At 43.6% G+C, this 20,979-nt stretch overlaps 1 protein-coding gene across 4 annotated transcripts in view; it reads left to right on the forward strand.

Moving 5' to 3' along the window:
- Positions 1 to 1,316: 1,316 nt before the first annotated feature.
- The window catches only part of LOC121484574 (zinc finger protein 180), a 59,588-nt gene continuing 39,925 nt past the window's right edge, over positions 1,317 to 20,979 (forward strand). Inside the window, exons 1-5 of one of the 4 annotated variants that reach the window (XM_041743992.1) lie at positions 1,317 to 1,564; positions 4,535 to 4,624; positions 10,467 to 10,541; positions 14,584 to 14,710; positions 15,788 to 17,464. In XM_041743992.1, the coding sequence (XP_041599926.1) occupies positions 4,574 to 4,624; positions 10,467 to 10,541; positions 14,584 to 14,710; positions 15,788 to 17,464 (1,930 nt within the window). In that variant the 5' untranslated portion in view covers positions 1,317 to 1,564; positions 4,535 to 4,573. Of the gene's footprint in view, positions 1,565 to 4,534; positions 4,625 to 9,814; positions 10,306 to 10,466; positions 10,542 to 14,581; positions 14,711 to 15,663; positions 17,920 to 20,979 lie in introns of those variants that run through there. The other 3 variants (XM_041743989.1, XM_041743990.1, XM_041743991.1) reach the window with 3 other exon arrangements.

Here is a 20,979-nt window from a genome sequence, read left to right on the forward strand (position 1 = left end):
CCCCCAAAATAAACAGTAAAAACAACCACAATGACCAATTATAAGAAATTGAGGGGGGTAGAGATTAATTCTAAAGAGCAATAATTTGTTGTTAAAAGATAGAAGTTATGTGAAGAAAAGTACAGGAGTACTTTGACAGCAATTTAAAAAAAAAAAAAAACCTTTAAAATGCCGTATTTTATATAGCAGGGGCTCCAACTGTCAGCTTCTCCCTGGTGGTGGTGGGAAGTAAACATCACTGTTTCCTCACACGGTGATTGTGCCAGTTAAGATGTTAACGGGTTTAACCAAGGGCCGGGAACCTTTATTTATTCAAAAACAAACCAAATATTTGTTGAGCATCTATTATGTGCCAGGTACCTTAGGATGCTGGGGATACAGCAGTGATCCAAGTAGATAGAAATCCTCTCCCTTATTGAGCTGACAGTCCAGTGGCGAAAGCAGATAAACAACCGACCAAGCAAATACCTACAACATATATTATGTTAGATGTGAAAAGTTCTCTAAAGAATAAAGAGGAGGAGGGAGGCAGGGAGTGCATGGCGAGCGAAGGGTTTGCGCGTTTACAAGGGTTTGTGGGGGAATGCCTCATGAGAAAGTGACATCTGCCTAAAGAGCAGATGGAGAGAACCCAGGGGAATCCTCAAAGGAAGAGCTGCCAGCCAGCATGAACAGCACGTGCAAGGTGGGAGCCTAACGGAGTTTCTAGAGAAGGTGGAAAGGCCAGCGTGGCTGGAACTGAGATGAGGCAAAAAGCGAAGGGGAGGGATAGAGTACAGATCCATGAAGTCTTACAGGCAGAGAAAGAACTCAATTTAAAAAGCAAAAGGATTCTTGCTTTTTACTATTATGATCTATAAAAATATATCAGCAGGCCAGATTCTTAAAGGACCTGACAGGAAGTCACTGGACTGTGTAACGGGCTTGTAGCCGCTATCTTTGGGCTTGAAGCCACTATTTGGGGGCTTGAGGACCAAAACGGAGACCTCGCGGGAAGCCCGGGAGGGGTCCCCGCCCTTTCATCCCGATCCCGTTTCCACGGCCGCTCCTGGGCGTCCGGCGGGCCCCAGGCCAGGCAGCCACTGCCCACGCATCGGAGCCTAGGCCTGGGCCTCCAGGTCCTACGTCTCCTCGCCCCGCAGAAACGCGGACAGACAGTCGCAGCTCCCACCATCTACCCCAACCCCAAGCGGCTAGCGGTAATCCCCACGCTCGCCTCCTGGAGGAGCTGGAATCCCGCCGAATCGCCGCCGGCGCCGTTGAGGCTTCTGGGAATTGTAGTCCCAGCTCGCCCAGCCCAAACGCACTTCCGGGTTCGGCCAGAAACGCAGCCATTGTCCCGCGCGCCGGTGCCTGCTGTCGCCGCGCACCTGGGCTCGGACGTCAGCCGAGCGGCCCTGTGGATGCCGACTAGAGCAGGGGTCCGAACTAACGTCCCCCGAGTCTGTCGTGTGCAGAAACGGCTCAAGGCGCTGCTTAACCCGACCTCGTCCTGCCGCAGAGCCGTGCCGGTCACCGAAGCTGGGACAGGCCCGGCTTGGGCCGCGAGCCCGTGGACGCCCAGGTGGGTGAGGGGCGGGGCGGCGCTGTGCGCGCATGCGCAGGGTGCAGGCGGGAACCCGGGGTTCGGAGTGTGAATGGGCGACGGCGGACCTGCGCGATCGGTGCTTCAGCCTCGGGTCCACGAAGTAGGTGGAGATAGTGGTGCAGCTGGGGATTCGGGACTGAGGGCGTGTGCGAGTGCTTGATGGGGTGGTGCTCTTGTCCCAGCCCTGAGAATGCCCAGGTTGAAGACAGGCCACATGCAGAGATGTGGGGACATCCTGAGAACCCCGCCTTCCCTTCCTGCGATGCCAGGGCGGTTTAGTGCAGGATCCGAGGACCGAATCCCGGGATGATAGAGTACTCAAAAGCAGATCAGGAGGAGAGGGGCTCTGCTATTGTCCCTGCATTTTTTTTTTTTTTTGAGATTTTATTTACTTATTCACGAGAGACACACAGAAAGGCAGAGCCATAGGCAGAGGGAGAAGCAGGCCTCCTGTGGGGAGCCAGATTCGGGACTTGATCCCAGGACCCCGAGATCATGACCTGAGCCAAATGCTCAGATGCTCAACCACTGGGCCACCCAGACGTCCCACTGTCCCTGTATTTTGAGCAAGCGTGTGAGTAGGAAACATGAGGTGGGAGGTGAGATTCTGGGGATTGTCTTGGGGCCCCGGGGGCGCCCTGGGTAGTGGAGAGACCAGGTTTGAATTGCAGATTCTTGCTCCAGAAGAAGTGGTGCTACTTGAACGAACTATCTGAGAATCACTGATGGCTGCAGACTCCTCGGTTGAAGGAGGGACCAGGGCTGGAGACAGGGTCTAGGCAGAGTGCTCCCTGCACGTGCTGGGGGTGTTTGAACGGGAAGCAGAAATGTGGACTGGTAATCCTGGGACCCAGGTAGGATAGTGCAGGGTCCTGGGGCATTCAAGTTTGGTGCGAACTTTGGGTTGGAGGTGTAGAATTGGCATCGAAGAAGCACAGAGCTGCAGCAGCTGCATGATATTGACAGCTGTTTGGTAAGGAAGCGGGGTGCTGCCAGCATGGTTATAATATTGGCATTCCCAGAACCTTTGCTTAGGGGCCACTCTGGTTGCAGGCATGAGAATGCCCAGGTTGGTAGAGAGACAGAGTATGGGCTGCAGATTTGGACCTAGAGAGGGCTGTACTCTGTGGCATCTAGGGGCTCACATTTGGACTGGAGGAAGCAAAAGGACCTGGTTGCCATGGGAGCTGCTCTGTCGTCAGCTTGAGAACCAGATGGTGAGTGCCAAGTCCTGGGGCTGACTCTGGAGTTCTTTGCTCAAGCTACTATTTGGGTGTTCTGATATCCTGGTGTGTGAGCAGGCAGTGGGGCAGGTGACCCTAGAGGCCTCAGAGGCTTGTGGGTATTTGAGGTTACCCAGGTATTGAGGTGCAGAGTGGGAGATGCAGCTTCTCATCTCAGAAGCAGGGACTGCACAGTACTCTCGGGCTGGTGGAAGGCCCAGGTCCTGGATGCAGGTTGCGGGTGTGAGCCTGCTCTGCATGTGCCAGGGTGTGCCAGCAGGAGGAGGGAACCTAGGTGGGTACCCCGGTGCAATCGCTGCTGGAGCTGCAGGTTCTGGTCTTGGAACGCCTGGTATTTGGGCAGAATGGGGAGGCACGGGTAGTCCTAGGACCCTCGTTCTGCCTGGGGATGCCCAGGTGAGTGGAGGGAGCACCTGCAGGTTCTGGGCTGCTTCATGACCCCTTGTACAAACATATAGGTATTTGGACAGGAAACAGGCTAGAGGTGGGAATTAGAGGGTGCTGAGGTCTTTGGGCAGATGGTGCACTAATCACAGCCTGTGGTACCCAGGTTGCTGGGAAGACAGGATCTGCCTCAGCTGCAGGTGCCCAGAAAGACATTTGACAGGAATCTGGGCAGGTGGGGCTCAAGTAGGGACCAGTGGATGTTGATGGAGGAAATGGTGTGTGCAAGTTCAGGAAACAGCTGCATTGTGAAACCACACTATAGTGTTTGGGAATCCAGTGGGGTTGCAGAGGTGTGGGTAAGAGGGAGAGATGGAGTAGGGTTGGTAAGATGGTGTGTGGGCTGGGATTTGCTGAGGGGCTGTTCTAGTCTCAGACCCAGGAATATCAAGTTGGTGCAAAGACAGCTGAGGTCCACATTCTGGGCCTCGGAGGGGGTGGCTTGTGCTGCTATTGGTCAGGAAGCTCCCAGGCCCATGCCGCTTCTGTTGCTGATTCAGGCCTGAGGATATATCCATCTTGGTGGAGGGACTGGGTCTGAGCTACATGTTCAGAGCTCAGGAGCGTTTGTGGCTGGGAATCAGGCTGGTGCTGCTCTGGTAAGGGCCAGTGGACCCCAGAATGGCGGAGGCACGAAGCCCTAGGTGCACCCGAGCTATGTGCATATGCTTGGCTGTTTGAGTAGGAAGAGGGAGCAATTCATCACAGGTTGCTGGAGGGTCAAGCCAGGTTAATGGAGGGGTAGGATCCTGGGAGGGCTGGGGCTGTGTCAGGAACCTTACACATTCAGTCAGGGAGTATGATTCTGGGTCATCAGTCTCCAAAGCCCTGCTCCTTGCCCTAGGAAGAGGTGCTGGTTTAGGGCTGCAATTGACATCATGGCACAGGAGGAGTGCACACTAGGTGGTCCTCAATGTGCTGGGCATTTGTGAGGATCCCAGAACGCAGTGGGGCAGGGAGGGATGGGTGTGTATTGCAGATTTTGGTGGCTGGCAGAAGGCTGTGTTTGGGCATGACTTATGGTTAGGGGGTCCAGAGGCCTGTGATAGTAGAGGCACCAGGTTGGAGCTGCAGAGTCTTGGTCTGGGCAAGGGATTGAGGGACTCTAGGTGCATGCACAGCTTTTCAGGCAGAAACATTTAGAGGCACTCTTGCCATGAGGACTGCATCCTAGAAGTAGAGACAATGCGATTGGAGGGTGGGGAGGCTGCCATGGACCTATGTGAGGATGCTCCACTCAGGGCTTTTACCATTGCAGCTCGGGATCTCAGCCCCCTGCCTGTGCCTGGAGGAGAGCATGGAAGAGAGGGATGAGAAGCCCCCAGAGCCCATGAAGACCTGTGCCCAGGTGAGCAGAGCTTCCCTTCCTCTAGGAGACCCAGAGCTGGCTCCCACCCATACCCCACAACCCGCCCTTTAGGCTTGGGTGCTGTCCTGGCTCTCTTTGCAGTGTTTTGGGGGCTTTTGGGCTCTCCTGACTTTTTACACTATACATTTTAGGAGGCTCCCTGCATTTCCTCACCATTTTAACCCAGATAATTATTTCGTGGAGGAATTTGGCTGTATCAAAGGTCCCTAGCGTACTGATTCCCTTGTGGCCAGTAACTCCCAACTCATTTTGCTTGGAAATGAGTAATTGGAAAAAATATCTGAGAATGTGCCATGCAAGAGGAGTGTTAAAGAGTCATGCGAAGACCATGAAATGGAATATGCTGTGGCCATGGATGTGATAATGCATATTTCCCAATGTACAAAGATACATACGATCTATATTAAGTAAATAGTGTTTAGAAATGTTTTTTTTTTTGTTTTTTTTTGTTTTTTTTTTAAGGATTTATTTACTTAGGGAGAGAGGAGCATGTGTGAGCTGGGGAAGGGGCAGGGGGGAGGAATAGCCCTTTTGCCATTTTTTTCTGTTACACAACTGAACTAGCAACCTGTTCATTATAATTATTACTTCCATCACATATTTATTGATTGCCTAACCAGTGTTAGGCCCTGTGTGAGGTGCTGAGGAGAAAGATGACCCGAGTTCTCACAGACAGAAATGCGCTTCTTGTATGTTTCAATGATACATGGGAAAAGCAGAAACCTCTTCCTTCTTGTAGTAGTCATATGTAGCTTCACACCCCAAAACATAGCAGCTTAAAACAACCAGCTTTTATGATCGCACAGTTTCTCAGGGTCAGGAACCTGGGAGCAGCTTATCTGGATGTTTTTGGTGCTCAGCATCTCTGATAAGGTTGCAGTAAATTGTTGGCCTGGGCTGCTCTCTTCAGAAGGCTTGACTGGGTAGGAGGACTCCTTTGCCAGCTCACTCATGTGGCTGCTGATGAGAGGCCTCAGTTCCACACTACATAGACCTCTCTCCAGCGACGTACACAGCACAGCAGCCAGCTTCTCCTGGAGCAAAGGACCTGAGAAAGAGAGAGAGCTTAACTGCACACAGCCAAGGCGGAAGCCACAATATCTTTTATCTGATCTCAGAAGTGACACAGCATCACTTGTTCTTTTCTTTCTTTTCTTTTCTTTTCTTTTCTTTTCTTTTCTTTTCTTTCCTTTCCTTTTCTTTTTCTTTTCTTTTCTTTTTTCTTTTCTTTTCTTTTCTTTTCTTTTCTTTTCTTTTCTTTTCTTTTCTTTTCTTTCTTTCTTTCTTTCTTTCTTTCTTTCTTTCTTTCTTCTTTCTTTCTTTCAAGATTTTATTTATTCATGAGAGACAGAGAGAGAGAGAGAGGCAGACAGAGGCAGAGGGAGAAGCAGGCTCCATGCAGGGAGCCCAATTCAGGACTTGATCCCAGGACCCTGGGGTCATGCCCTGAGTCGAAGGCAGATGCTCAACCGCTGAGCCACCCAGGCATCCCTTTTTTCTTTTCTTTTCCTTTTCCTTTTTCTTTTTTTTTAAGATTTATTTATATGAGAGAGACAGAGCATGAGCAGGGGAAGGGCAGAGGGAGAAGCAGACTCCCCACTGAGCAGGGAGCCTAATGAGGGACTTGATCCCAGGACCCTGAGATCAGGACCTGAGCCAAAGGCAGATTTAACCAATGGAGCTATCAGGCACTTCAGCGTCATTTCTTCTGTAATCTGTTAGTCACACAGACCCATCTTGATACCATGTGGGCAGTGACTACATAGAGTGTGAGTTTCAAGACATTGAGAGGTCATTGGCCCTCTTGAAAGCTGGCCAGCACACTTCTGAACTCTGAATGTCCTCTACTAAATTTTAGTCATTATCAGAAGATGCATAAGTGCTTTGTTTGGGCCTGATGGGTATCAGTTAAAACCCTGGAAGGGAGGGAAATCAAGGGAGCCCAAGTCTTGGCGCTAAATGAGGGACATGAGTCTAGTGAGCCAGGCTGTTGGCCATCAACTGAGAGATTTCAGTGAGTTACACATTGGGAGTAGTCAGACCAGGGAAGGCCCTGCCTGCCTTCAGGGCTTGAGACCAAAACCCTGCCAAGGGCGCGATAGAGCCTCACCTGTCTCCTGTTGGTCTCAACATGCAGAGTTGATCTTCAGTGTTTTCATCGTATGGAAAAAATCATAACTGTGAGATGCTGGACATGTTTTTTTTTTTTATTTTTTTTATTGGAGTTCAGTTTGCCAACATATAGCATAACACCCAGTGCTTATCCCGCCAGGTGCCCCCCTCAGTGCCCATCACCCCAGTCACCCCAACCCCCTGCCGATGCTGGACATGTTAATTAACTTGATTGTGGTACTTGTTTCACAGTGTCCACATACATAGAAAACATCACATCATTCACCTTAAATACAGTTTTTATCAAGTGTACCTCAGTAAAGTTGTAAAGTAAATAAGTTAATAGTGAAAAAAATTAAAGGCTTTTTAAATACCACTCATATGCCCCAAACCATGCACATATGTCTAAACCTGTCAAATTCAGATAGCTCAAGTTATGTCCGTCAATACTGCGAATACAAAGATGAAAAATACACAATTCTTCACAGCACCGAACTCAGGACCCAGGGAGAGGTGTAGAGATGGAAGCAATAATGCAGGGAGAGTGATTTTACTATTATAGTAAAGATCTGATAAAAACAGCTAAGAAATCCTAAGGGAAAAAGAGATGAGACGTTGTGCTACCAGAGAACGCTTCCTGGAAGAGGTGGCCTGAATGATGAGACTTTGAGCAGTGGGCCAGAAGAAAGGAGCAGAATTTGCATTTGGCAGTCAACACTTGGACCATCTCTGGTGAACTCCGTGAACTTAAACGAGTTTACTAAATGTTATTACCATAGTCTCTGTGGTGGTGAGAGAGACCTATCACTCGTGTCTTCAGAAAAGTTTGTATAATTGGGCACCTGGAGGGTCCCAATTGGTTTAGTGTCTGATTCTTGACTTCTTCTCAAATTGTGATTTCTGAGTCCTGGGATTGAGCCCCATGTTGGGCTCTGGGCTGAGTGGGTTCTCTCTTGCCCTCTCCCTCTGCCCCCCCCCCCCGATTGTGTTATCTCTCTCAGATAAATAAGTAAATATATATTTTTTTAAGTTTTGATAATTGGGGGATCCCTGGGTGGCTCAGTGGTTTAGCGCCTGCCTTTGGCCCAGGGTGTGATCCTGGAGTCCTGGGATTGAGTCCTGCATCAGGTTCCCTGCATGGAGCCTGCTTCTCCCTCTGCCTATGTCTCTGCCTCTCTCTGTGTGTCTCTCATGAATAAATAAATAAAATCTTTTTAAAAAAAGTTTAGATAATTGTATGAGATGTTCTGTGTTGAATACTCTGTGTCTGATGAAACATACCTGGCCGATGGTTGGTGACAACATCTGGAAGAAGCTGCAGGAGCTACGATATAAATACAGGAGCTATTCCTAAAATAGTAATCCAGAGTGGTGAGAAAGAGTGAGTGGGTATAGAGGTGTGTATGTGTGTGTGTGTGTGTGTGTTCATACACTTTGTGACAAGATGGCTTTTGAGTTGGTCAGGAGCAGATTCTGAAGGCTAGTGCTTTGCATTTTGAGAAACAGGAGTACCTGTCAGTTCTAACAAGCAGAGCCGCTGGGAGCTCAGGGATTTGGTGCCTCCTGGGACCACATTCCATGTCCCTTGTCTCAGTGGGGGTTTACTAGCAGCACGAGCATATGAAGTGCCCAATCTGTGTCAGTGCTGATTTAAGCACAGTGAAGCTGTGCTGAGCAAGAGACAAGTGTCCAGCTCTTCCGGAGCCCACTGTTGTGGAAGCAGCTAAAAAACCAGAGGTGTGGGCAGCCCGGGTGGCTCAGTGTGGTTTAGCGCCACCTTTGGCCCAGGGTGTGATCCTGGAGACCCGGGATCGAGTCCCACGTCGGGCTTCCTGCATGGAGCCTGCTTCTCCCTCTGCCTGTGTCTCTGCCTCTCTCTCCTTCTGTGTCTCTCATGAATAAATAAATAAAATCTTAAAAAAAAAAAAACAAACCCAGAGGTGTGAGGTGTGAAAGCAGGAGACAGTGATAGCTTCAGCTGCTTGCTTGGGGGTGAGGAAGGACATGGACTTGGAGTTGACTCCGAGCAGACTGGTCTCCTTTTTGTTTTCCTTCTGAAAACTTTAACCCAAAAGGTGCTGGACACAGTCTTGATTAAAGGGAAGGGGCACCCATATTCCCTGAGTAAGATCGTCCCAACAGTTGTGGCAAACAAGAAACATGTTGGAGTTTTGTTCCTACCAAGTACCTGCTGCGTTAGAAACATTAACTTTTTTCAGTTCTTGGCATCATTTCTTCTGGTGCAATCATTTAAAACACAATCTAGTGTTTGTAAGTTTCCCTTTTTTGAGAAACTCTCATTTCCTTGGGCTTTTGTTTATATATATTATAAGATGGTTAACTTCTGGCCCTTACATCATTAGAATTGAATGTCAACCAGTTTTGTAGCAAGGGAAGACTAGTTTGGCATTGGCACGTGTCAAGAACATGATTTCTCTGTAACCAGGTTTCCATGCTACGTGAGTCAAAACTCGTCGCTCCCCTGGACCATCAGTTCTAACATTTTGATGTTGTTATTTTGGCTCTGTGAGTGTGGTTTCTTTGTTCTTGTTCTTTGGCACCTGGAGCTCTTTAGTAAAGCCCATGGGGTCACTGTAAGGTGGTTTAACCATCCTGCTGTTTTTGTGATGGGCAGTAATATAAGCAGCTTAGCAACTGAGTTTTCTCCTTTACACCAAGGCAGCTCCAGCACTCGGGAGGGAAGAAGAGAGGGAGAGGGAGCTGGGGCCTGTGGGCGCAGTGCTATAGGAAGACTGTAGCAGTGTAAACCCCACTGTGGGCCACCAGAGTGGGAGTCCTTAGCAACAGGCAGAAGAAACAGTACACAAGGTTGGGATTTTGGTTACATGGAGCAGTCTGAGCAAATAAATAGATATAAAGAGCCAGATATATATTACATGCACATATATATATGTAATATATTATATATATATATAATATATATATATATAAATAAAGTGTTGAGCCAGATATGGTATGAAATGGAAAGCAGTAAGGCTAGAATAAGGTGTGTTATTGAATTGCAATTGGAGGCATCAGCATGAATTTATAGCCTCTAATATATATGGATAAGTAGTTAGAGAAACAAAGACTTGATATCACTGATTTAAAGAGGTGAGCATTTTTTGATGTATGCGCTGGCCATTTTTATTTCTTCCTATTGAGTTGCATGTGCATTTTCCTTTGTGCCTTGTACTATTAAAGGTACCTTTCTTTTGCTGATTTAGAACAAGTCTTAACTCTATAGATTCTTACTGAGGGTGGTGCCTGTGTTGTGTGTGGTGCTTTTTGCCAAACATTTTGTGAAGTTAATTTTTGGACCTCTTTCTTGACGATTCTTGAGTCGTGCTGTAATCTGTGTTATTTGCTTATAATTCTGTGATCCAGGAATTCCGACAACATGATGGTATAGTTCTTCTCTCCCACATAGTGTCTGGGGTCACTCACTTCCATTTTGCAGGTGGCTGGGCCAGGGTCACCTGGAAGAGCCACAGTGCCCATGTCCGGTGCCTCGTTGCTCCTCTAGATATCTCCTGTCTCTCTGCATGGTAAGCTTGAACTTACCAATGGGGAGGAACAAAAGTTTTGTAGGTGGGATGTGTTCAAATAGGTGGTTTTTCAAATCCTAGCCCTACTTACAGTATAAGTTTTGATTCATGACTTAGCTTCCTGGTTATTTTCCTTTTACTCATCTGTTTTGCTTTCTCAGGACTCTCTCCTTCCTCAGGAGATTATTATCAAGGTTGAAAGAGAAGATGCCGGGTCACTGGCCATTCCATCCCAGGTGAGTTGGCCTCTCTATGTTGAGAAATGTGCATGGCTAGTCAGCAGCAGGGACCAGGTTACTGAGCTGGGAGGTGAGCAAAAAGTGAGGAAACAGAAGTACACATGGATGACTTTTACAAAAACTTAGTTATCATCTCAAAGATCCAAGACAATGATAGCTGCAAGGGAGTTTGAGATCGAGGGTTTTTTGTTTTTTCCCTTTAAAGAATTGAAAAGATCTGACTCTCTTTCAGTGGTTGCATGAAGAAGTAAGTGGAGAAAAAGGAGAGAGAGGAGTTAAAACTTCAAAGCAGAGTCTTTGCTTAGCACCATAGGAATTCATTCATGTGAACATGTTGGCTCTGCAGAGGAGGGAGGACCCGTACAGGAAGAATGGGGGTGAGGGAATTCTTCAAAGTCTTGGAAATCTCTATGAGCAGTCAGGTTGTTATTGATTGGGCATGAGGGTGGGAATTGGAATGGAGAGGTACTTCTCCACTTGAGTGGAGAAGGCTGAAACAGTAATATTGGATTATGAGAGACAAGCAGCTTCAGGAGTTATTAACAGGGTTGCGGTCAGTCTGAAAGGATCAGTCCGAGATAGTGACCCCTAATAATACTCCATCCAGCTGCTTTTGTGAGTTTTCTTTCCCAGTGGCATTCTGGAAACTACATTCTGTAGATCATATATTGACATTGAGATTCGCTCTTGCAGTTAGGTACATTCATTGAAAGCCCCATAGGGTGAGGTACTAATTAAAAGACAATTTTTGAATATGGGACACCTGGGTGGTCAGCGGTTGGGCGTCAGCGGTTGGGTCAGCTTTGGCTCAGGTCATGATCCTGGGGTCCCAGGATCAAGTCCCGCTTCAGGTTCCCTGAAGGGAGCCTGCTTCTCCCTCTGCCTGTGTCTCTGCCTCTCTTTCTCTGTGTCTCTTATGAATGAGTAAATAAACAAATCTTTAAAAAAAAAAGACAATTTTTTTAATATATCAGAAAAATTAAAATGAATGATCTATGGACTCTAAACTAAATAATTAAATGGAGAAGATGAGAGGAGCATTAAATGGGAAGGCAAAGAATATAGACCAGTGGATGGTAATAGTAGATACTTGAATCGAGTACTGGCCCTAAACCATCAAAGAATGAGAAGAATAAGGGAGAGCAATCTGATATAATCAGAGAATTCTGTCTGTGTGACTTGAGAGATAGAGTACTTTTTAGCTATTTCAAGGTCTGAGGTCTCACCCTAAGAGTGGCGTGCTGGGAGTTGGGCTAGTACTAGGCGTTGATGACTGAGAACATGTTACACAAGTTGAGGCCATGTCCCAGCTGCTGACTTCAGACATACGTTTTAATTTTTCTATCCTTCGAGCTCTTCATCTGGATAAAAGGTGCTGCTACTAGTATTTTTGCACAGGGGCCTTGCGAGAATTAAATGAATGATTTATGTAACATGCTTAGCTCCCAGCCTGATACCACACAGGAAGTGCCTCATTAAGGCCAGTTAGTTTTAGGGGTGCCTGGGTGGGGCAGTCAAGCATCTGACTCTTGACTTTGGCTCAGGTCCTGATCTCAGGGTCGTGAGATCAAGCCCTGCATTGGGTTCTGTGCTCAGTATGGAGTCTGCTTAAAATTCTCTCTCCCTGGGGCACTTGGGTGGCTCAGTGGTTCAGTGTCACCTTTGGCTCAGATCGTGATCCCAGGGTCCTGGGATCAAATCCCTTTTCTGGCTCCCCACAGGGAGCCTGCTTCTCCCTCTGCTTGTGTCTCTACCTCTCTCTGTGTGTCTCATGAATAAATAAATAAAATCTTTTAAAAAATTCTTTCCCTCTTTCTTCCCCCATAAAATAAATATATATATATATTTTAAAAAGTGAATTAGTTGGGGATCCCTGGGTGGCGCAGTGGTTTGGCGCCTGCCTTTGGCCCAGGGCGCGATCCTGGAGACCCGGGATCAAATCCCACATCAGGCTCCCGGTGCATGGAGCCTGCTTCTCCCTCTGCCTCTCTCTCTCTCTCTCTCTCTCTCTCTCTGTGACTATCATAAATAAATAAAAATTAAAAAAAAATAAATAAGTGAATTAGTTTTATATTATTTATTATCAGCACTCTACAGATCAATGTTAGAGACAGTACAAGATGAGATAATACAAGTTGTTGAAGTAGAGGATAACTCCGAGGTATTATACATTTTCAGCAAATGAGGGTTGGTGTTCAAGTAGTTGGTAGGACAAAAATCCAAGAAGTAAGGTAAATGGAGTGACTTTCAATGTAACTGGGAAGACACACACCCTCCCCTTTTGATGCCAAGCAATGATGAGTCTGCAGAGCCTGCAGAGGAGAGGGTTTTGGGGGGAAATGTAGGTTTCCATTAACACAGGGATATAGAGGGAATATTTGGTGATGATGTTGAAGCTATAGGATTTTGTCATTATAGAAGTAGGGGAGTGTTTATTAAAAGGAAATATGAAAAAAATAAATAAAAAATAAAATAAAAATAAAAAAATAAAAATAAAATAAAAGGAAATATGAACCGGTGCTTGAGAAAATACCTATAGATCCACGTTCAAACATAGGTGGCAATGTGCAAATGATATTTCTGAATCTTGTTTGGGGCTAATCATGAAAACTTTTGAGGTTTTAGTGAAACATATAGGCCCCAACTTAGAAAAATGCTAGAACAGCAGCATTTTGCATGGAGTTATGTGGGATTCAGGGACTTTATCCTGTTCATGAAGCACAGCTCAGGACTGTGCTTAAAAAGTCTTTCGTGGCAAGTGGCATTCCACTTCTCTGGCCTTTGCTGCCTTTGGATAAGGACAAATCACCGTTAGCCCTTTAGCGGATCAAAATTCCTGTCCAGTAGTCTTGGAAATGAGTTCTGTCTTGCTTAGAGGAGGCATTCCAAGACCCCCCTCTACATGACAGTAATGACAGTGTGTCCCCTAAAGGCTCTACAGGGCAGCTCTGAGTGTGGACAACACACAACTGTCATCTCAAGGCTGAGAGTTAAAGATAGAGGTTACATTGGCAGTCACTTAATTTTTCAGAGTTCTCAAATCTAATCTTAAAATTTTTCTTTTTAACTTAAATTGTAGATAATTAATATACAGTGCGATATTGGTTTCTGGAGTAGAATTCAGGGATTCATCACTTACATACGACACCCAGTGCTCATCATAACAAGCACCCTCCTTGATACCCATCACCCATCTAGCCCATTTGCCAGCTTTTGTCTTCTTGTTTAGTAAACTGCTAATAGCTTTTCATATATCATAGTGAATTCACTGAACAATCCAATGAGTATGATTCAGCCTAATAAATAGAGATGGGATAAACTACTCTTAGAAGATTGATGGTCAGATTAGATATCTATTTTTAAAATTCAGACCTTTGCTTTTAATAGATGGGGAAACCCATCTCTTTTCCAAATCAAGTGCTCCTAACCTATATATACTGCCTTTCATCAAGGTCTACATTTTATCTTCTATTTCAAGCATCAATAAAGTAAAGCCTGTGGGCCAGTTCTGACTCACCACCTGCTTTTGTAAATAAAACTTTATCATAATAAGCCACACCCATGTTTTTAAATTTCTGTGCCTGCTTTCTTGCTGCAGGAGAGCTGAGTGGTTGTAATAGAGACCGTGTGGCTTGCAAAGCCTGAAATGTAGACTCTCTGACCTTTGACAGAAAAAGTATATTGACCCAGTTTTGTTAGCTTCTTGGGAATTTGGAGGGAATTCCTAAGGGGGAATTTTATATTCACCAGTGCATAATTAGAAGAAGCATTTTTTTCAAGGTGAACAAGAGAGAAAATAATTTATATCTGTTCTGATCTGGTATTCCTTTTTGGGCTTGTATAAACAGGTCCAGCATCCAAAACCCAAAGGGGCTTACGTAAAAGGCACATGTACACCTTGACTATAATCCTTTGGACAGTCTCAGGACAATTTCTAGGCCATCAAATGTTCTTGCTTCTGTTTGTCAAACTTTTCCTCCTTTGGGAACATTGGAAGAAAATGATGTCCAGCTGAGCAGGAATGTGTGTTCTGTTTTAGGAAGGAGTGAACTTCAAAATTGTGACTGTGGACTTCACTCAAAAGGAAGAAGGCACTTTGAACCCTGCTCAGAGGATCCTGGACAGAGATGTGATCCTAGAGAACCACAGGGACCTGGTCTCTTGGGGTAAGAATTAATGAAGTTTGTATATTGAAATGATCCAGTTGATTAAGAGCTATGAAGTTCAAAAGTCAGAATGATTTTTGACCACACACAGAGTGCGTTTGTGCTTTTCATTCCCCAATGAAGATTGCATTTTTAACTTGTAGGATAGCAAAGGTACAGCTTCTTGGTTTTGAGTTTGTGCAGTCTTCATAGTTACTAAAAACCAAAGGCTGGGACCAAATTCTGCAGTGAGTTTCTTTTGTCCCCAGCACAGACACCCTAAGTCCTATGTTGGTCCAATCTCCTATGGGAACAAGGGGGTGAATATAAACATTTCCCAACATACATATCCAGGTGAGAAACAGACACTTAGGAATCATTACAGATATTGAAGGTTAATTTCAAAAAGCCCCATAGGCCATGCTACATATTTCTCCATCTCCCACTCCTAGTGGACTGTATACATTGCTGCCTTTTCCAGGGATACTCTCTGTTTATTGACCTCGTAACCACATAGGCTTCTGTTTCTGAGCTCATCTCCATTCTCTCTCACTTGGAACCTTGGGAATCTATTGGGCCATAATAGCCCCTAAGGCATTTAGGAAACCTGAGATACCAGCGCCCTCATTGTTTTTCTTGGTTCACAAGGTAGTTTGCCCATGTCTTTCTGACACAGCTATGCTAGCAGGTTTCATGCCAGGAACTCCTAGAAAGGTAGATGCTGTTCTCTAGTTCAGTGAAGATGTGTCTAGCACTAAACAGGGTAGAAAGGACTCTTTTTTTGGCTAAGATTTGCAAAATTATTTTTGTTATTCTGTAGATTGTTCATGGGTGATCTTATTTTGGAATATGGAGATATTTAGTATCTAAAGTCTTTTTATTCAGAAACTGTGAATTTTAATATCATTGTACTGTTGGGCTGTGATAGTTCTCTGCTTACTGCTTCATCCCACCCTTCTGTTTTCTTAATCCAGGTTATAGGTCCACAGCTGAAAATGAATCCATATACATTTTGGATATTTGCTTGTCAGCTTTTTTTTCCCAGTATTCCAACTTCAACATTTTTTGGCTAGGATGTTTTATTTTGTTTTCTTCTAGATTTGACAACCTCACTTGGAAGAAGAGCATCAACATCAAAACAGAACATTTTTAATGATGAACCATCCCATGGAGTGAAGTTAGAAAGATTGACAAGAGATGATCCTTGGTTATCTTCATGTCAAGTTCAGGATTGTAGAGACCAGTTGGAAAAGCAACAGGAAAAACAAGAGACACTTTTGAAGGAAATGGCATTTACTCACAGGAAAGCTATTACTTATGAGAGAGTCTATAAAAGTGATGAACTTGAAGAGGAGAGTGGTCTGAGTTCCAGTCTTCTTTCACCCCAGATAGTACCCATAAGAAACCATTTTCATAAACATGCCTCACATGTTAAAAAGTTGCATTATAATTCTATTGTAAACAGTCATGAGATGATTGATGACAGTAAGGAATTCTGTGAGAATAATGAATGTGGAAATCTTCCCCAGAACTTTCACCTTATTCAGTTTACAAGAACTCAAACAGAAGATAAATCCTATGGATTTAGTGACATTCAATCTTTTAATCATGATGTACCTCTAAATACACATCAGAAAATACATGCAAGAGGAACATCCTTAGATTTTAAGGAATGTGGGCAAGTTTTGAACCACAGTATATCCCATAAGGAACAAGAGAGAATACCTGTTGAAGAGAGTCAATATGACTGTAGTAAAACCTCCCAGAGTTCATCGCTTGCTCAAAACATGAGAAACCATTCTGAAGAGAAACCCTTTGAATGTAATCAGTGTGGGAAATCCTTCAGCTGGAGCTCTCATCTTGTTGCGCATCAGAGAACTCATACAGGGGAGAAACCTTATGAATGTAATGAATGTGGGAAATCCTTTAGCCGGAGCTCTCACCTTGTTTCTCACCAGAGAACTCACACTGGAGAGAAACCTTACAGATGTAATCAGTGTGGGAAATCTTTTAGCCAGAGCTATGTTCTTGTTGTGCATCAGAGAACTCATACTGGAGAGAAGCCCTATGAATGCAATCAATGTGGAAAGTCATTCAGGCAGAGCTACAAACTTATTGCACATCAAAGAACTCACACTGGAGAGAAGCCCTATGAGTGCAATCAGTGTGGGAAATCATTTATCCAGAGTTATAAACTTATTGCACATCAAAGAATTCATACTGGAGAGAAACCTTATGAGTGCAATCAATGTGGAAAGTCCTTTAGTCAAAGTTACAAACTTGTTGCCCATCAGAGAACTCACACAGGAGAAAAACCCTTTGAATGTAATCAATGTGGAAAATCCTTCAGCTGGAGCTCTCAGCTTGTTGCACATCAAAGAACTCATACTGGAGAAAAACCCTATGAATGTAACGAGTGTGGAAAGTCTTTCAATCGCAGTTCTCACCTTGTTATGCATCAGAGAACTCATACTGGAGAAAAACCTTACGAATGTAATCAGTGTGGGAAGTCCTTTAGCCAGAGTTATGTTCTTGTTGTACATCAGAGAACTCATACTGGGGAAAAGCCCTATGAGTGCAATCAGTGTGGGAAGTCCTTCAGGCAGAGTTCATGCCTTACTCAACATCAAAGAACTCATACTGGAGAGAAACCCTATGAATGTAATCAGTGTGGAAAAACATTCAGCTTGAGTGCTCGACTTATTGTACATCAAAGAACTCATACTGGAGAAAAGCCCTTTACATGTAATCAGTGTGGGAAAGCTTTCATTAATAGTTCTAAACTTATTAGGCATCAGGCAACTCATACTGAGGAGAAACCCGATGAATGTAACTAGTTTGGAAATCTTTCAGCCAGAGTATATTTCTTTTTTCTTTCCTTTTCCTTTTCCTTTTCCTTGTATTTCTTTTCTTTTCCTTCCTTCCTTCCTTCCTTCCTTCCTTCCTTCCTTCCTTCCTTCCTTCCTCCCTTCCTCCCTCCCTTCCTCCCTTCCTTCCTTCCTTCCTGTTTTCTTTCAAATATCAACCTTTTGTTGTGTATCTGGAAGTTTGTTCCAGAGAAGAAAAACAATGAAGCACATATTTTTGCTTAGCAATTTTGTATTAAAAAATCAAACTTGGCTGTTATGACACATTGCCACATAAGTAATAAATATTGGCACTTTTCCTTGCAGAAAGCACTCTGACCTGAATCTGAGAAAATTACCATTAAATGGGCAACTCACTATGGAGCAATTGAAAGTGAGGTAGATTTCTTCAACAATAAAGAGTAAATGAGAATGCAAATGCTGGTGGGCATGTTGAGAAAATTGGAAAATTGCTAGTTATTAGAGTCTAGGCTGGAAAACAGTATTTCAGTATCATTTTATGACACGATTTCCCTGACAGGTAGTTTGTTATCTATTTTATTCAGCACTTTCTATTATATGTGAAGATTTCATAAAGATTGGAAAAATGGCCATGATATAAAGTGAAAAAAAAATGAAGGCCAAGAGGATAGAACATTAATTTCTAGAACCATTGTAATATTTGTTTGTGGATCAGAATTGAAATTGAAATCCAGAATGGTTTCTGGGTGTACCTATTTGATTTTTAAGTTTATGCCTGGTTTTCTTCTCTTTTGGAATGTTTTACTGTAGTAATATGGAGAGTAAAAATGAGTCAAAAACAGAGTAAGCCAAAGATTCCCATCTTTGACCATTTAGAAAGACTAGGTGACTAGATAGAGATTGCTCAGAGTTCTGGGATTTCTATTTGGATTAGTTTGAGCAGATCACTCCTTAGGACTTGGATTCCCAAGGATCTTCCTCATTGAAAATATTTCCCTGGGTATGGGGAACTGGAAATTTAGGCCAGAAGGGATTCTATATGAGCAATTAAAAATATGCAGGCTGTGTAGTGGGCATGTTTTTATATTTCCAAAGCAGTATAAAGGAGCTCTATTTTTTTAAAAGATTTTAATTATTTATTCATGAGAGATAGAGAGGCAGAGACATAGGCAGAGGGAGAAGCAGGCTCCATGCAGGGAGCCTGATGGAGGACTCGATCCCAGAACTTCAGGATCATGCCCTGAGCCGAAGGCAGATGCGCAATCACTAAGCCACCCAGGCATCCCAAGGAGCTCTATTTTTAAGGGACCCCAACCCCCATGTGGTTTTGTCTTTTTTTAACCTCCTCTGGAATATGTTTCTTAAGTGAAAGTCTTCTGAGTGGGAGGCCACTGTCATGGCTAAGTGCTCATCAACTAAATTAAGCTTGCAAGAATAATTTTAGGTAAGATTTGTAGCTATTTGTTGGTTTCTAAGATATGGGTTATATGTCTTTTCAGCCTTTGCCCCTAAATCATAAATTCTAATCCTGTGGATTATCATGGGCCTGAAACCTCTGATCCTAGAGAGTTAGTAAAAAGTAAGTTGAGAGTTGAAATGGGAGACCAGAGAATAGGGATGAATTCTCTGGAGGAAAAAAGAGAAACTGAAAGTGACATCTGATAGGAGTTTCCCTTAGTAAAATTCTGTCTCCATGAGATGACTGTAAATGGAGCCATCTCTGAGGATTAGGCCAGAGTACAGCACACATGGCAGTGATTGAATTTCTGGGGAACAGTTGTTGATGGCTGAAAACTGGCTCTACACACACCCTGGAAGATCTTCAATCAGTCGGGGAATGGACAGATAGAGGAACAGCCTTTTGGAGAAGACATAAAATGGTGAAAAGTTCTTATTTAGCAATGGGATCTGACGAGGCTTCTTTCCCCCAAAATTATAGATAAAACCAGTGCCAGCGCTAGGATGTTTCATTGGGCATGTTGAATCTTACTTCAAAGGCAAGAAGCCATGATTGTACAAATGAGCATAAAGCCAAATGGGCTAAGAATGAGGGCTCTAAACATTTCAGATTTGGGAAGTGGTTTATTACAAAGCAATCACTTCAGTAGACGTTGAAAATGTTTCATTGAAAGTATGAAATTTTTAAAACTGCAGAAATTTTTAAGTGTGTGTCTATATACATGTGTATGTGTTTCTGGCCACCTTGAATATGAGTGATCTGTGTGCACTAAATCATAAGTATAATATCAGTTTCTAAGTGGGGATTTAGGATTGCCAAGTGTATTGAAATAAGATAGATTCGATTTATAAATAAATGGTAATTTATATCATTGGCTCAATAATTTCCCTTGTAGGAAAAAATTCTTTTGATTTATAGTTAATCAATCAAAAATTCATGTATCAATAATAAGTTTAAGGCATATGACAGCATGCCAAAAATATATAATTAAACTTTTGAACCTAAAATTTAAGGTTAAAAAGGGGAATCAGTAGCTTGATTTTAGTGACATGTGTATGGCATATGGCATATACAGTATACATGTATATGTGTGTGTGTAATGACATATGTCCCTTGCATTAAAATTATCTGTAAAATTCACAAAAATAAAGCTGTACTTTGCCATAGAAGAATTTATAGAGATTTCACAAGCTAAATTTCTTTCACCATACTCCAGTAAAATTAGAAATAAATGAAAAGTGACCAAAATGTTTTTAACTATTTAGATGTTAGGAAATACTCTCCTAGAACCAATTTTTCATTTTTCCCAGTGTTGTTGAGGTATAGTTGACCTACAGCACTGTGTAAGTTTAGGGTACATGGCATGACTTGATTTACATACTTTTTGAAGGGATTATCACAATTAGTTAACATTCATCATCTCATATAGATATGGACTATGGGTTTTTCTTTTCCCTGCTGCTGAGAACTCAAGATACTCTCTAGCAACTTTCAAAAATATCATATAGCAGTGTTAACTATAGTTTTATGCATTCCTCCCACACTCCCACTCAGCCTTTACTGCCTTTGCACTCTTCTCACCTCGTTTTGTGGTTTGATGTTTCAGTTTACTGCTAGGCTTGAAAAGATAAATGTGTTTTTTGGTTTCTGTTTTGTTTTTTTTGTTTTTTGTTTTTTGAGATATTTCAGCTGGAAGAGGGGAGATCCAGATTTTTAAATACTGTTATCAGATACACCTTTGTATTTAAAAATTTCATTTGGATTTTCCATTCCATCAGTAGCATCTATTCTGTATGTCTTACTTAACATACTTGACTAGACCTGTTAAATTACCTATGCCTTTGGAACTTTATCTTGAAAAATCAGTATTTTTTCCAGTTTGTTGACAGGTTGCACCTGGACTGTTTCACTGTAGAAGACTCAGTGGATCACATCGGTAAATAGCTCATTACTCTTTACAGATTGTAGCAGCCTGGGTTCTTACTTGGGAAGCACATGAGCCA

The sequence above is a fragment of the Vulpes lagopus genome, chromosome 2, assembly GCF_018345385.1.
Source record: "Vulpes lagopus strain Blue_001 chromosome 2, ASM1834538v1, whole genome shotgun sequence".
NCBI classification, from domain to species: Eukaryota; Metazoa; Chordata; class Mammalia; order Carnivora; family Canidae; genus Vulpes; species Vulpes lagopus.